Source organism: Neopsephotus bourkii, unplaced genomic scaffold (assembly GCF_033783945.1).
Source record: "Neopsephotus bourkii isolate Nb327-2 ecotype Australia unplaced genomic scaffold, CSIRO-AGI_Nbou_v1 NB_533, whole genome shotgun sequence".
In the NCBI taxonomy this organism is placed as follows: domain Eukaryota; kingdom Metazoa; phylum Chordata; class Aves; order Psittaciformes; family Psittacidae; genus Neopsephotus; species Neopsephotus bourkii.
The window spans coordinates 1,138,433-1,152,877 of NW_026901034.1; the positions used below are offsets into that span (position 1 = coordinate 1,138,433).

Here is a 14,445-nt window from a genome sequence, read left to right on the forward strand (position 1 = left end):
ACAGCCCTGGCACAGTGTAGGGATGGGGGTGTCGGGGGTCCCCCCAGTGCTCTGGGGGTGCATATAAGGCTCCTTTGTGGCTCCCGCTGTGGGTGCAGTGTCAGGATGGTGGCACCCAGTGGCTCGCTGTCCCCCCCTGCCTTGGCCCCACCGCAGGGCTCGGCGTCACCGTGAGCACCAACACCCTTCGCCCGGCCCCACGTTAATGATCCACCCGCCTGTGCCGCAGCCAGCAGCCACACCGGTGAGGGCGCGTGGTGTGGAGCTGGAGCTGCTGGAGCTGGTGGAGGTGGCAGCAGAGCTGGGCTCTGCAGCACAGGCAGCTTGGGGGGCCAGCGGCTCGCTGCCCCACGCCGCACCCTCCGTCCTGCACCCCAATAAGAGCAGACGCCATCAGCACCCACTTCCCAGCACGCGGCGTGGCTGGGAGAACTGGCCGGGACCATGGCGGTGGCCACGGTGAACCTCCATGCTGTCACCTCCTGGGTGGGCATCGCCCGGCTCTTTGCCATCGTGTTGTCCTGCATCGCCTTCAGCTTGGTGGCCTCCACCTGGGACTTTGGGGGTCCCTATGGGACGTGGTGCATGTTCACTTGGTGCTTCTGCTTCGCTGTGACGCTGCTGGTGGTGCTGCTGGAGCTGCTGGAGCTCTACCCCAAGCTGCCGCTCTCCTGGGATGACTTCACCTCGGCTTTCTCCATGCTGGCGACATTGATGGTCTTCACCACCTCCGTGGTCTTTCCCTCCACCTTCATCATCAGCCCCTGCAGTGGCAGCAAGTGTGCCCGGCAGGCCATGGCCACCGCCATGTCCTGCCTCTGCTTCCTTGCCTATGCCATTGAGGTGGGGCTCACCCGTGCCAAGCCAGGGGACATCAGCAGCTTCCTCTCCACTGTGCCTGGGCTCCTCAAGGTCTTTGAAGCCTACATGGCTTGTCTCATCTTCTCCTTGCTGGATACCTTCAGTTCGGAAGCCGGCCTGCAGTGGTGCGTGGCTGTCTACTCCATCTGCTTCATCGTCACCCTCCTCATCATCATCTTCACCATAGGCCGGTGCCTCACCTACATCCCCTGCCCGCTGGAGAAGATGCTGGTGGTGTACAACGCCCTGGCCCTGATGATGTACATCACCGCCACCATCCTCTGGCCCCTCTACAGCTTCAGGGGGAGGAGCCGCCCCCAGAGCTGCGGCAGGAACTGCTGGTGGAACAAGCACCTGGGGGTCACCTTCCTCACCATCTTCAACCTCATCGCCTACCTGGTGGACCTGGTCTACTCCACCAAGATGGTCTTCATCAGGGCACCTCCATAAAGGCTGCAGGTGGCCATGCTGGGGCGAGGGTGGTGGGACGCGGCTGGGTGCCGGTGGAGCTAAGGAAGAGGCCGGACACCTCGGAAAGCTCCTTCTCCCCATGCCAGAGTGGAGAGCCATGGGTGTTCCAGGGGGTGTGCTCAGCTTGGGGACCCCCAGGCTGCCTGGAGCTGGGGAGACACACCAGGGTGCTCCCAGAACCCTGGAGCTGGGGGCTTTGGGATTAAACTGGGTCATTTTTCACTTGCTTCTGCTTCCTCTTTCTTCCCCCTTCCTGATTTTCCGCAGGATTCCCTCCAGCAGCATGGGGCGCTCAGGGGTACTGATGGCACTGGGGGGACACTGGGGGTTGTCAGCAGATCCTCTTTTTAGCTCCTTGTTGACTTGGAGCCGGAGCAAAGCAGGGCATGACCAGGAAAAACCTAACCCAGATGCCTTTCCCTTGGCACCCACACAGGACCCTGCGGAACGGGTTCCAGAGGAATGTGGCTGCTGGGGGGGCTGAGAGCCTGCCAAGTCCTTGTCACTAGCACCACCAGGTCCTGGTCACCACCACTGTCACCCAGCAGGAGCCCTGCTGGATTTGGTCCTGGCTGTGCTGGTGGGAGACCTGTGTCTCCTGCGTTACCCTCTGGGGACTTCCTGGGGGACATGGGGAAGGGATGGCTGTCGCCCGGTGCCATCAGAGCTGGCATTGGAAGCACGGTGGCACTGCAGGGGGAGAAACCAGGAAGAAGGCAGCAGCATGGGGCAGGCAGATAGCGATGGGTGCAGGCAGGTAAGGTGTGCCCGCAGGCATTGCTCCTGGCATGGCACTCCCGGATGTGGGATATGTACCCATGGGGCACCCCAGAGGGTTTTGGGGCCACTGTCCCCAGCTCTGCCACTGCTTGCTCTGGTTCCACTGCAGCTGGGTGCCCACCCTCACCACCTCAGGGCTGCTGAGTGCTACGGAACAGCATCACCAACACCATGAGATGGCACAGCCCAGCTGCCCCAGTGGTGGTGAAAGAGCCCAGGCCGAATCTTTGGCACCCCAGGGCACCCATAGCTGGCGTGGTGCCTGGGCAGTACAACCTCCGTGTCCCATGCCAGAGCCACTGTGGTAGCACCGGCTGCAGGGTGGCCTGGTGGGTGTCCCCATAGCGGCCATCACCGAGTGACTGCAGCACCCTGGCACGGCAGGGGCTGCTCCCCTGCAGCAGGCAGCCAGGCTGGACTGTGCCGCGGTGCCACGTTCACACCGAGCGGCGCGGCCGGGCTGTTGCTGTCACCGGGTGGGAGTTAAGTGTTTGGCTCTGGCTGGCAGTGCCGGCGTATGGGGCACGATGGTGCTGGGTGCCAGCGCTGGGCTGGCAGTGGGGTGTAGGGGACTGCAGTGCAGGGGGAGGTTTGAAGAGTCCCAGCTCCCTACACCCGGCTGGGGACCCCGGAGCATCTCCCTGCCAGGGCACACAGTGACTGCCGAGGGACCCCGGGAGCAGCCAAGCCCCGGTGGGTGCAGGAAGCCCCGGTGCCGGTCTGGGCTGTGCCACGGAGCCCCGGTGCTGTGCCGTGTCAGAGGGCCTCCCGCTGGTGGTGCCCTTGTAGTGTGATGCTGGTGCAGGTGTGGTGCTGGTGCCGGTGCAAGTGCAATGTCAGTGAGGTGCCAGAGCCTGTGCAGCACCAGTGCAGTGCCGGTGCAGTGCTGGTTCAATGCCAGCGCGGTGCCGGTGCCGTGCCGGTTCGATGCCGGCGGGGTGCCGGTGCATTCCTGCCCCTAGGGGTCGGTGTGCCGCGGTGCGGGGGGCGGTGCGCAGGGCGGTGCGGGGGGCGGCCCGCTCCTGCGCACGGCCCGGGACGGCCGGGGCACGGCGGCAGCGGTGGGGAGCAGGTACCCAGCGGCGGGCCCGGGTGAGTGCGGGCGGAGCGGGAGGGCGGCGGCAGCTTCAGTCTCGGGAGGGATGCGCGGAGAGGCCGAACCGGTTGCGGGCGGCGGGGAGGGGGTGGCGGGCCGGGGAAAGCGGTGTCGATGCTGCCGGTCCCGGCATCGCCCAGCGCGGCCGGAGCCCTCGGGCACAGCCCGGGCGGTATGTGCGTACCCCCGCCCCGGGCAGCCACAGCTCAACCCGCGCAGGTCTGAGCTGCTCCGGTGGCGGGACGGCACGCGCAGCCCGGCTCCAGCCCTCAGCCCTCCTCCCGGTCAGCAGGGTGCTCCCGAGTCCCACAGGGATGCCCCAGTGCCTCCCCGTGTCCTCCAGGGACGCCCCTGCGTTCCCCAGGGATGCTCCTGTGTCCCCAGCCGGACAAGCTGCCTTCAGACAAGACCCCGTGTGAGACCCCATGTGCCCCCTCCAAAGCCTGATGCCCCGCTCAGGGTGATGCCCCGGGGTGCTCATGTCCCCTCCCTGCCCCATGGAGCTGGAGGTCACAGCTAGGAACCCCCAGAGCTGCTCCATTATCTACCCTAAGCATCCCTGGGATGTATCCCTGGAGCGGGGGCCGGGGGGGGATGAGCAGGGCAGCCTGGAAATACTGGATGTGATGGGGGCTGGGGGGCAGCCGTGGGGGGCCTGGGGAGCGCCTTCCTCGGAAAGGGACCTCCCACACCAGAGACATGAGCACGGGTGCTTCCCGAGGGCCGTGGACCAGGTGGGTGCCCCCGGGGTGGGGCCCCATGGGCATCAGCATGTTGGATCCCATCCTAGCATCCCTGCTGGCCATTGGGTGGGTGTGGATGTGGCACCCTGAAGGCGCGGCACCCTGAAGGCATGGCACCGTATCTTTTGGGGGATACGGGTGCTCCAAGACAGGTGTATAGGGAGGGGAAGAGAGTGTGTGTTTGCCCAGCAGGGAAGAGGTTAACACCGGGGGGGTTTGGGGTGTCCCCAGCCGGGTACACCCAGACTCATCCTCGTACTGGTGACCTCACACCACTGCCATGGCAACGGCTCATGAAGTCGCCGGTATCCTCTAGCATGGGGTGATGGGATGGGAACATGGGGAAGCTGCCGCGTGCTCACCACCCACCCTCGGGCCCCCCAGAATGAGCTGTGCCCCCGCCAGCACCCCAACTCCGCCTGACCCTCTGACCCTGGCACCATGCTCGTCAAGGAGTACCGCATCTGCATGCCACTCACCACCGAGGAGGTGAGGAGGGATGGAGGGAAAGGGGGTGTTCATTGGGAAGGGGGGTGCAGTGGCAGGGAGTCTCCAAGCCCCTGGGTGCCAGGATCCACCAGTGGAGAGGGCTGTGGGTGGGGTTACCCGCAGCAGTGGGGTGACTGCTCAGAAAGGGGCTGGGGGACACGGTGGCCCCATTCCCATCTCCTCATGGCATGGCTTGTGGCAGGGACCTTGGCTGAGCCACAGGGTAAGCTTTGGCCATGGCTGCTGGGCTTGGGATGCTCTGTGTATGTGCTGAGCCATGTTTTGGGGTGCAGAGCGAGGACATCTCGTCCCTGGGCACAGTGACCTTGGGACATGGATCCCAACGGGAGCACCAGGGGTCTGCTTGGGGCAACCCAGTCCCAGGACCACGGGATGAACCTGTGGGCGAAGGGCACCAGGGTTCAGGTGCTCCGATGGGGAGCACCGTCTCAATCACTGCTCCAGCAGGGAGCTCGAATTCCCAGCAGCAAGTCAATAGCTGGCAGTCAGCAGCATTCCTGGACAAAGGATGCTCCTGAGCACTGATGGGGCTGTTTTGGGGATCTGCAGCCACGGTGCATACATTGGGCAGCACCAGCTCTCCCCAGGCTTGAGGTTGTGGTCACACTACAGGGAGGTTTTCAATGGGGCAGGGAGGGGCTGGTGATGGATGGAATCCTCAGTGGAACAATAAAGCACTTATTGCACAGCCACGTCTTCAAATACACACACATATATATCCATATCCATACCTAGGTGTAGTTTTCCCTGGGTGCCAGGTAGCTTGCTGAGGACAAAGCCTCCAGGCATTCTGCAAGGCACCTGAACAGTGCGGAGGAGCTGGGTGGGTACAATCCAGCTTCACCTAGGCACTGGAGCAGCCATTGGGCAGGGATGCTGGAGAAGGGTGCCCTAGGAGACCCCTGCCTGCTGCACAGCACTTGGTCTGTCACCCTTTGCTCCGTGCCTCAGTTTCCCTGCTCGGTGGTGTCTCTGGAGGGTGCCGGGCAGGGGTGGCACTGAGCCGGGTGCTGTGGTTGCAGTACCGTGTGGGGCAGCTCTACACCATCAGCAAGCACAGCCACCAGGAGAGTGAGAAGGGCGAGGGCGTCGAGGTGGTGAAGAACGAGCCCCACGAGGACCCCATCCACGGCCATGGCCAGTTCACTGAGAAGCGCGTCCACCTCTCCAGGTGAGGCCCTACCCCTCCCTCCTCCACAGTTCCCAGAAATATCCATTCTGGGTGCTTGGCACCCTGCAATGGGGCTGCACCCATCTCCCGGGGGTGCACCTGGAGTACACCCATCTTTGGGGCCTGCACCCAACTTTGGGGGCTTCACCTGTCTCTCAGGGTATGCCCATTTCCTTGGGTGAGCATATCCTGGGGAGCTGCACCCACCTCCTGGGGTGCACCCATCTCCCAGCCATGCACTCTGCCATCTTCGAGGGCTACACCCATCACTCAGAGTGAACCCATCACCCAGGGTGCACCCATCTTTCGGGCTACCCTCCAGGGTGCACCCATTCTCTGGGGTGCCCCCCTCTCTGGGGTCTGCACCCACCTCCTGGGGTGCGCCCATCTCCCAGGCACACACCCTCTCTCACGGTGAGCACCCATCTCCAGCGCCAGAGGGTGCCTCGGCTGCGGTGCAGGGCTCAGTGGGGATGCCCCAGCTGGTGCTCAGCTCACCCCGGGGTTGTCCCGGTGTCCCCGGTGCCCGCTGGCAGCCGGTGTCCCCCCCACCGCTGCGGCACACCGCGGCGCAGCACCGGCAGCGCTGCCGTGACTCAGGCTATTTTTAGCAGCGGTGCTCACGATTCCCCTCCTGGGGATGGTATTTATAACGCCTGCGGATGAATCAAACCACCGCCCAGCTCCCCGGGACCCGATCCTACCGGGGGGGGGCAGCAGCATCCCGGGGTCCTGGCCCTGGGCACAGAGAGGGGGTAAGGGTGCCTGAGGAGGAGATGGGGGTCCTGGGAAGAGGATAGGGGCATGGGGGTGCAGATGAGGGTGCTGGGGAGGTGCCAGGGTTCCTTGGGGTGATGGGTCGTAGGGGATGGTCCTGGAGGGATCCTGGGGTGGAGGTGAGGGCAGTCCCACATGCAGGGCTGTGTCTGGGGGAGCAGGGCTGGGTGGCACTGGGTGGTGCTGTGGCCACATCCTGCCCTGAATGGACCCCTATATGCTGTGGTTCCTGCAGCAAACTGCCGAGCTGGGCACGGGCAGTAACCCCCCGCATCTTCTACATCACAGAGAAGGCCTGGAACTACTACCCCTACACCATCACTGGTGAGCCAGGGCAGGGAGAGGGGATGGGCACCCCCAGGCACTCTGCCCCTCTCCATCAGTGGCCATTGGGTGCCGGGAGAGCCCGGCTATAGCCACTGCCCAGTCTCACCTCTCCCTCTCTTCCCCATGGTGCCACCCCCTGATGCTTCTGATGTGTCACGCTGTCCTTGCAGAGTACACAGTAAGGAGATGGCATGGGGGGACTTGGCCCTTTCCCCAGCACCTACCCTGACTGGGGAATGGGGCACTGGGGGAAGTATCCCCCAGGGCTGGGTGTTCCTGGGGTCAGCAGTTTCAGGGGTGGGGTGTCCCTCGAGGTGGGTTTCCCATGGGGTGAGTACCCTTGGGTTAGGTGTCGCTTGGGTGGGCATCCCTTGATCTAGGTGTCCCTTGGGTTGGGGCGTCCCTTGGGGTGGGTGTCCCTTGGGACTGGGCATCCCCTGGGGCTGAGTTTCCTTGGGGTGGGTGTTCCATGGGACTGGTGTCCCTGGAGCTAGGTGTCTCTTGGGACTGGGCATCCCTTGGGGTAGGCATGCTTGGGGCTGGGTGTCCATCAGGATGGGTGTTGTTTGAGGTGGGCATCCCTGGGAGTGTGTCCCCCTGGCTGGGGGTCCAGCTGACGGCCGGTCCCTGCAGTGTTCCTTCCTGCCCAAGTTCTCCATCTACATCGAGACCAAGTACGAGGACAACTGCGGGGACAGTGAGAACGTGAGTCTGCGCAGCAGCTGGGACCTGGCAAACTCCTCACCAGGGAGGACGCGTGGCACTGCACCGGCACCTCTCACCCTTCCTCCCCTCCCCAGATCTTCCACAGTGACAAAATCCTGGGCGACCACGAAGTCTCCTTCCTGGACATCGCCTTTGACGAGATCCCCGAGCGGTACTACCGCAGCCTGGAGGTATCGCGGAGCTCCCAAGGGCCACCCCCTTGTCCCCTGTGGCAGGCTGGGGGCTCACAGCCCTGCTGTGCTCTCCCAGGACCCCCGTTTCTTCAGCTCGGCCAAGACGGGCCGGGGGCCACTGCGGGAGGGCTGGCGCCAGCACACCAAGCCCATCATGTGCTCCTACAAGCTGGTGAGCGTCAAATTCGAGGTGTGGGGGCTTCAGACGCGGGTGGAGCAGTTTGTGCACAAGGTGAGGGGGAACTCCAGGCCAGGGGGAGACACTGGGAGGACAGTGATGAGGTGTTGACCTCCATGGTGCGTCACAGGTGATCCGGGACATCCTGCTGATCGGTCACCGGCAGGCGTTCGCATGGGTGGACGAGTGGTGTGGTGAGTCCCCCCGGTGCTGCCGGTGGCAGGGGACACGGGCCGGGGGTGGCTCCAGACCCCCAGGGTGGGAGAGGGCTGCGAGTTTAACCGTAATGCCACTAACCCCATAGGCAGCTCCCACTCATCCTCCAGCTCCCTGTATTCTGCTGCCTGCGCTGCTCTGCTCCCTGCCCTCACCCCTGCCTGTACCCCAACACACTGGCCATTCTTGCTGCACGCCTGGGGAGGCTTGGCTGACGTGAGGGATGGGGAGCACAGCCCGAGCACCCCTGGCTGCGCTGCTGGCACTGCCTGCACCCTGGTCTGGCAGCAACACATGCTGTCACACATGGACACGGGGATGGGAGCCCCTGGTTTTGGCAGCGGTGCCATCCCGGCGAGCAGCTCTCTGCCTTCCAGACATGTCCCTGGAAGAGGTCCGGGACTTCGAGACTCAGATGCAAGTGGCCACAAACCAAAAGCTGGGGAGCCAGCATCCCTAACCCCCTCCCCCCCCATGCTGTCTGCAGGGCACAGGGACCCTGAACCCCACCACACTGCCTGCGGGTGGGTGCAGGCAGGGGGGCTTGTGCATGGTGCACGCTGAGCCCCCCCTGCACCCTGAGGCAAGGGTCCCCCTCTGCTCTGCCTGCGCATCCCCTTGCCTTCGCTGCCTGCCCGTCATTTCCCCACTGATGCCTGGGCTGGTGCCGGAGGTGGGGGCAGCGTCCCCTGCTCTGCGAGTCCCCCTGTCCCCAGCACCCAGCTCGGTGAGGAGCCGGCGCACGGAGCGCAGGTTTGTCCGTGCCGAGCGGCTCCAAGCGCGGCTGTGCTCGCAGGAATGACGATGGAGGAGGTGAGGCGCTACGAGCGGGAGACGCAGGAGGCCACCAACGAGCTCGTCGGGCTGGTGGCCCCCACCATCGCTGTCAGCGAGGTGGGGCAGCCCACGGCCACGCACTCGGCGCCCGCCAGCGCCCCCTCCACCCCGCTCAGCGACGACTCCCCCGACTTCCTCGCCCCCCCCAAAACTCGGCCGCGCAAGAAGTCGGCGCCGGAGACACTGACGCTGCCCGCGCTGCGGGAACGCACCGGCGCCGAGTGATGCCGGCGGTGCCGAGCCGGGCGGGACTGTGCCGGCCACGCTGCCCACCGCAGCCACGGGGAGGAACCCGCCGCTGGGGCGCAGGGAGCCCTAGGGAGGGTGCGACCACCCGGAGCCATCGCGGGTGCCCGTGCAGGTCATTGCCACCATCTAGCGCCGCTGCCTGCACCGGGAGCAGTCCCCAGCACCATCAGGCAGGAGCCGGTTCGCTCAGCGCCACCCGCCCCGGTTACCGCCGAGGCTGCTGAGTGGCACCGCGGTGGCAGCCGGTGCCCATGTACCCAGTGAGTGATGCTGGAGCTCCATGCTGTAAGGTAGGCACCGGCGCAGGGGCACAAGAGTGTGTGACAGTGACAGGAACCACCAGGTGTTGGTGGGGACTCCCCGCAGGACCCCTAGGCACAGCAGGTCCTGCAGCAGGGTCCCCTTTGCCGTCCCTTCAGAGGCCATGGCTGCCCAAGGAGGGCTCAGCCCTCTGTTTTCTTTGGGAAAACACAGGCCTTTTTGGAAATAAAGCTCGAGACAAGCCAGCCGTCTGCTGGTGGAGGTTTATTCGATGCCATGGAGGGGTGCTATGCCTGTGGCAAGGTGCTGTGTGTCCCAGGACTGGATGTGTGCAGTGAGGAATGACTGGATCACCAGTTCCGGAATGGGGAGATAGGGTGCTGTGATGGGGCAGCGAGGGGCTGGGAATCCAGTGGGCAGGATGGTGCTGGCTGCACTGGGTCAGGCCAGCCCTGGGGTGATGCCCCCAGCCCCACCAGCAGCACTGGGCTCCTCTCCCCACCCACCATCACCATCCTCCAGGTCTTCAGCACCCGGCACAGCTGATGCCACCGGCCCCAGCAGGGCGATATAGTAGGAACTGCAGTAGACGGGTGCCTTGTTGGGGCTGGAGTAGACCTGCTCAGGCCGCAGTGAGGCAAAGGGGTTGGTGGCATAGCCCATGATGCGCATCTCGAGCTCCACCAGGAGCTGCAGGGAGGACTTCAGCTCCTGCTCACTGCCAGGGAGTAAAGGCCAGGCCCTGCTATGGTGTGCTGGTGGTGGTGCCAGCACACCAGGGTAGTGGGGCTGTGCTCACCTGTACACGGTGAAGAGGACCGGCAAGCGGTAGTCCCGCAGCAGCAGCAGGGTGGGCAGCCAGCCTGCCAGCAGGTCTGGGCAGGCATGGAAACCTGTGGGGACACAGTGGTGAGGGTCCCACCTCTTCCTGTGCCACTCTGACACTGGATCTAACAGCACCCGTTCATGCTGGGGTGCATGGTGACACTGGCAATAGTTTGTCACCCTTAGCAAGGTGAGTACCATCTCAGCAGCATGGCTCTGGGTGCCTGGGCTGAGCCACCACACTGAGAGCCACAGGCAGGGACCCTTTTGGGAGCTGCCTATGTGGCAGGTGGGTGATACAGGCAGGACACTGAGCACCCGTAGAGGGGGAAAGACAGCCAAGCCCAGGGCATCACCCTGGCTGCATGGTTGCCTGTTGTAGCTTGCAAAGCCCTGGATATGTCCCAAGCCACCAGCAGGCACTGCTGGGGTGCTGAGGGACCTGCACCCTTCTGGGGATATCCTGCTGCTAGCAGTGTGGTGGTGAGGGTCCAGTCCCCTCCACAGAATCATAGAATCACAGATGGTTTGCGTAGGATCATCTTAAGATCACCTAGTTCCAGCCCCCTCCCATGGGGAGGGTCACCTCACCCTAGACCATGTCGCTCAAGGCTCTGTCCAATCTGGCCCCAAATGCTGCCAGGGATGGAGCATTTACCACTTCTTTTGGCAACCTGTTCCAGTGCCTCACCACCAGCACAGTAAAGAACTTCTTCCTTATATCTAACCTGAACTTTCCCTGGTTAAGTTTTAACCCATTACCCCTTGTTCTATCACTACAGTCCTTGATGAAGAGTCCCTCCCCAGCACCCTTTTAGGCCCCCTTCAGATACTGGAAGGCTGCTATGAGATCTCCACGCAGCCTTCTCTTCTCCAGGCTGAACAGCCCCAACTTTCTCAGCCTGTTTTCCTACAGGACGTACAGGAACTCACCTGGGTGAAAGCCCACCACCAGGTCAGGGCGAGCGGCCAGCTTGGTCTCCACGTGGCTTTCCCAAAAGTCATGGTAGAGCCCCTTGTAGCTGCTGAGATAGACCCTTCCCCGGGGGGCTGGGGTGGCCAGGGGTGGCCTCATGATGGGTCCATCGACCACATCCACCCCCACCATCACCACCTCCATGCCGCGGTGCCCCGGGAACATGCGCGTCAGCTCGTCGTAGTCTGTCAGCCGGGCGTTGAGGGTCTCCACGTGGGATGCTCCCACCACGTGCACAGTGAGGGCCTTGGCAAGGGGCTCAATGCTGAAGAGCCGCAGCCCCAGGCCGATGGTGAGCGGCCGCGAGTGGAAGTCGGTGACCAGGCGTCGGACGGAGTCACGCAGCTCCCTGTCCTCTGGCCGCGGCTTCCCAGCGTTGGCCCACAGCAGGGTCATGTATCGCCCGGCCAGGATGGCGCCCAGCTTCTCCTCCAGCTGCTCCTGCATGGAGAACCAGTCCTCCCAGCCCTCCACATCCCAGGGGGACTTTGTCCAGGTCTCTGTGGGAAAAGGGATGTCTCCTAGAGGAGACAGAGAGAAGCACTGGGGGTCACAATGGTGGCCCCACAGCCCAGGCTGCCTGTCCCACCAGACCCACAAGCCAGGAGGAGGGACTCCCCCATCCCTCCATGGGATTTCTGCAGCATGGTGTGGGGGTCAGGCAGGCCTGGAGGGGTACACACAGTGTCCCCTGCCCCACCTGTGAAGACAAGCCACTCCACCAGCCGATCCAGGGCCACCAGTTTCAGCTTCTTGCAGAACTTCTTGTGCAGCGGCCAGTTGGCACGCTGGCACACCACGCCGCAGTAGTACACGTTCTGGCACCTGGGGACACAGGGAGAGGATTCTGCCTGACAAACCAAGGCTCCCTGACAGCCCTCCCAGATCTGTGTTGCTGTGGTTTGAGGGATGCCCTGTAGCTAGAGGTGGGTTTTGGGACAATACCCCCCTGGCTTCATCTTGTTTGGAAGCAAGGGGATGGATTCATCCCCATGCCATCAAACCACATCCCCTTGACATACCTCTTGCATCGCCGGAGGCTTTTGGGGTCCGGGAGAGCATCGGGGAGCTTCCTGCACTCAGCACAGAACTTGAAGGTGTCCTCCATCTTCTGGAACATCTCAAAGTAAGTCCGGATGCCAAAATCGCTGCCGCTTTTCCTCCCATCCATGGCAGACCTGCACATGTATGGGGAATGAGAAGGATCCAGCAGAAGCTGCTCTGCCACCACAGTGAGGCCAATGTCCTCTCTCTAAGGCCACCAGGACTTCTACCTCCAGCCAGGAGCATCCTGTCCCGGGACAGAGAACCGGGAATGGGCAAATGGAGGGGTGTACCCAGGAGCCCCATCAGAGCACCCACACACAGGCTGAGCCAGGAGGGTGGGATGAGCCAGAGATGTTCCAGCTGCGAGGACGCACACGGGATGCTCTGTCCGTGGGGGGAAAACACACACCCATGGGTGCTCACTCACTTGTAGTCCTCATAGCTCTTCATGTTGAGCTTCTGGAGGATGACATGGGACAGCCCCGGCACATTGCGGTCCATGGCTTGAAAGCCCAGCGAGTCCACGTCTGGCGCCCTCGCCTCCGGCTCCTTCGTGGGCTTCTTGGTGCGGCCGGGTCTGGGGGCAGCGCCTGCGTTCCTCTGAGTCACGGTGGTGGCTGTGGCAGACGGGGGTGGGGGTGCAGGGGCCGGTGCGGGGGTCCCCGGGTGCTGCCGGGGGGGCCCCCGTTTCCCGCTGCCCCCACGCCGCCGGCCGCCCGCCATCCCGCTGCGCTCAAATGTCAGCCCCGAGGAGATAGCGAGGAGAGGAGCGCCTCGGCCCCTCCGGGATCGGGTAGCGCAGCTATTCTGGGCATCCCCTCCCCGGGAACCGGCCAACCCGAGCCGGGGGTCTGGCACCCGCCCCAGCGCTACCGGGTCTGCCTCGGAGCTGCTCCCGCGCTGCACCCGGGGGGGCTGCACAACCTCTGCGATCTGTCCCCAGTGTTCCCATGGGACCTGCCAACCCCCCCGCCATGAGGCCCTTTCCCTTGGGCACCTTGGTGCAGTGTGAGCTGGGTGGGCACCACGGTGTGTGCCAAGCAGGGCTGGGGGGCAGCAGGCGTCAGGTGGGGACATGGTGCAAGTCCTACACCTGGATTGGTGCTATCCGACACACAGCTACAGGTTGGGCAGAGAAGCGATTAGGCCCTACCCTATTATTAGGGGCCCTTGTTCTACTATCCCGAAAGCAATCTTTCCATGCACCTTGAGTTTTTCCATTTCCCGGATAGTTTCTTTTCCCTAAGGCTGCACTGGTTGCATGAGTAATTGTTCAGCTTAATTTTTGCCTTCCCAACTGTGTCTCGGTTGCGGCACACCCTCCATGCTTCCTCAATCAGCTTTTTGATATCTCTCTGGTCCTCTGCACTAAGTTTATGTAGTTTCTTTCTAATACCATTTGAGGATTGTCCTAGAGAGATATCAGCTGCTGCTCTCCCTGGTCTCTGGAGGGGTCCATGGTAGTATATTTTTGCATTGCTCCCGTAATCTGTCAAAAAATTCTGTAGGAGTTTCACCTGTGTTTTGTTTGACAGCACATAAAGCTCCCCAATTCATGGACTTAGGAATTGCATGCTCCAATCCAAATGTTTCATACCTTTTGAGAAGTTGATAATGGTTGGGGTTATTATAATCCTATTGTGGTTTAGCTGTAGGGACATAATCGTCCGCATTTCTCTGCAGTGTTTCTGCAGCAATTAATGCCTGAACATGGGTTCTGGCAGCTTTAAGTACTAGTTCCTTTTCAGTGCCTGTGATTGCATCTAACATGAAATCAGTATCATCCAAATCCAGGTCTACGGCTTTAGTGAAGGTTTTGAATATTTTTGCTGCTCCTGCGGGATCATCTCTATAGGTCCTTGCTATCGATTTTCAACTTTGTAAGTCTCCCATACAGAAATTAACCTTTAGTCTCATGGGTCCCTCAGGTCCCGCAGCTTCCCTAAGGGGGGCTTGTATCACGCCTTGGGTGCCATGTTTATCCCACTCTTTCTGCCACTCTGGATGTTCCCAGAGGGGGAAAAACATATGCATGAAAGACTTCATCCCGCTTTCCTTCCCTTGGTAAGAAGGGCATCAACTCTAACATTCTATCATAGCTTAAGGATGTTTTCTGGCTATTTTTCTCCACCTCCCAATTTATACAATGGCCACCACTTGTTACAGTATTTCATCAAGGTCTTTTTGCTTGGGATTCCTCCTGGGAGAGCCCCAGTTTCCC

General features: G+C 62.4%; 3 protein-coding genes across 6 annotated transcripts; 2 read left to right on the forward strand and 1 right to left on the reverse strand.

Moving 5' to 3' along the window:
- Positions 1 to 7: 7 nt before the first annotated feature.
- LOC133210882 (myeloid-associated differentiation marker-like) lies at positions 8 to 1,554 on the forward strand. Its single transcript, XM_061350686.1, has one exon. The coding sequence runs from the start codon at positions 445 to 447 to the stop codon at positions 1,309 to 1,311; it is 867 nt and encodes a 288-aa protein (XP_061206670.1). The 5' UTR covers positions 8 to 444; the 3' UTR covers positions 1,312 to 1,554.
- Positions 1,555 to 2,890: 1,336 nt separating this feature from the next.
- LOC133210881 (cytoplasmic phosphatidylinositol transfer protein 1-like) lies at positions 2,891 to 9,621 on the forward strand. Of its 3 annotated transcripts, none has more exons than XM_061350683.1 (9): positions 2,891 to 3,173; positions 5,452 to 5,632; positions 6,645 to 6,733; positions 6,907 to 6,914; positions 7,370 to 7,441; positions 7,537 to 7,632; positions 7,712 to 7,867; positions 7,944 to 8,007; positions 8,826 to 9,621. In XM_061350683.1, exons 1-9 carry the CDS (start codon positions 2,906 to 2,908, stop codon positions 9,089 to 9,091), a joined length of 1,200 nt encoding a protein of 399 aa, XP_061206667.1. In that variant the 5' UTR covers positions 2,891 to 2,905; the 3' UTR covers positions 9,092 to 9,621. The 3 variants fall into 3 exon arrangements, with proteins under 3 accessions (XP_061206667.1, XP_061206669.1, XP_061206668.1); XM_061350685.1 differs by lacking the exons at positions 2,891 to 3,173; positions 8,826 to 9,621 and adding exons at positions 4,147 to 4,440; positions 8,407 to 8,765 and having other exon boundaries at positions 5,484 to 5,632; XM_061350684.1 differs by lacking the exon at positions 2,891 to 3,173 and adding an exon at positions 4,150 to 4,440 and having other exon boundaries at positions 5,484 to 5,632.
- A 1-nt stretch (position 9,622) lies between these two features.
- MSS51 (MSS51 mitochondrial translational activator) lies at positions 9,623 to 12,951 on the reverse strand. 2 transcript variants are annotated; one of them, XM_061350682.1, is made up of 6 exons: positions 12,652 to 12,951; positions 12,200 to 12,355; positions 11,878 to 12,002; positions 11,135 to 11,677; positions 10,176 to 10,269; positions 9,623 to 10,094 (listed from the first exon to the last, which is right to left on the reverse strand). In XM_061350682.1, the coding sequence occupies exons 1-6, from the start codon at positions 12,945 to 12,947 to the stop codon at positions 9,818 to 9,820; spliced, it is 1,491 nt and encodes a 496-aa protein (XP_061206666.1). In that variant the 5' UTR covers positions 12,948 to 12,951; the 3' UTR covers positions 9,623 to 9,817. The 2 variants fall into 2 exon arrangements, with proteins under 2 accessions (XP_061206666.1, XP_061206665.1); XM_061350681.1 differs by having other exon boundaries at positions 11,135 to 11,698.
- Between the last annotated feature and the right edge of the window lie 1,494 nt (positions 12,952 to 14,445).

Coding starts and splice junctions, on each gene's coding strand:
- LOC133210882 (XM_061350686.1), top strand. CDS start 445: ATGGCGGTGGCCACGGTGAACCTCCATGCTGTCACCTCCTGGGTGGGC.
- MSS51 (XM_061350681.1), bottom strand. CDS start 12,947: ATGGCGGGCGGCCGGCGGCGTGGGGGCAGCGGGAAACGGGGGCCCCCC. Junction 12,003..12,199: donor AGCCTCCGGCGATGCAAGAG/GTATGTCAAGGG, acceptor CTGTGTCCCCAG/GTGCCAGAACGTGTACTACT. Junction 10,270..11,134: donor GGTGGTGGGCTTTCACCCAG/GTGAGTTCCTGT, acceptor GTGTCCCCACAG/GTTTCCATGCCTGCCCAGAC.
- LOC133210881 (XM_061350683.1), top strand. CDS start 2,906: ATGCTGGTGCAGGTGTGGTGCTGGTGCCGGTGCAAGTGCAATGTCAGT. Junction 5,633..6,644: donor AAGCGCGTCCACCTCTCCAG/GTGAGGCCCTAC, acceptor TGGTTCCTGCAG/CAAACTGCCGAGCTGGGCAC. Junction 7,633..7,711: donor GGTACTACCGCAGCCTGGAG/GTATCGCGGAGC, acceptor GTGCTCTCCCAG/GACCCCCGTTTCTTCAGCTC.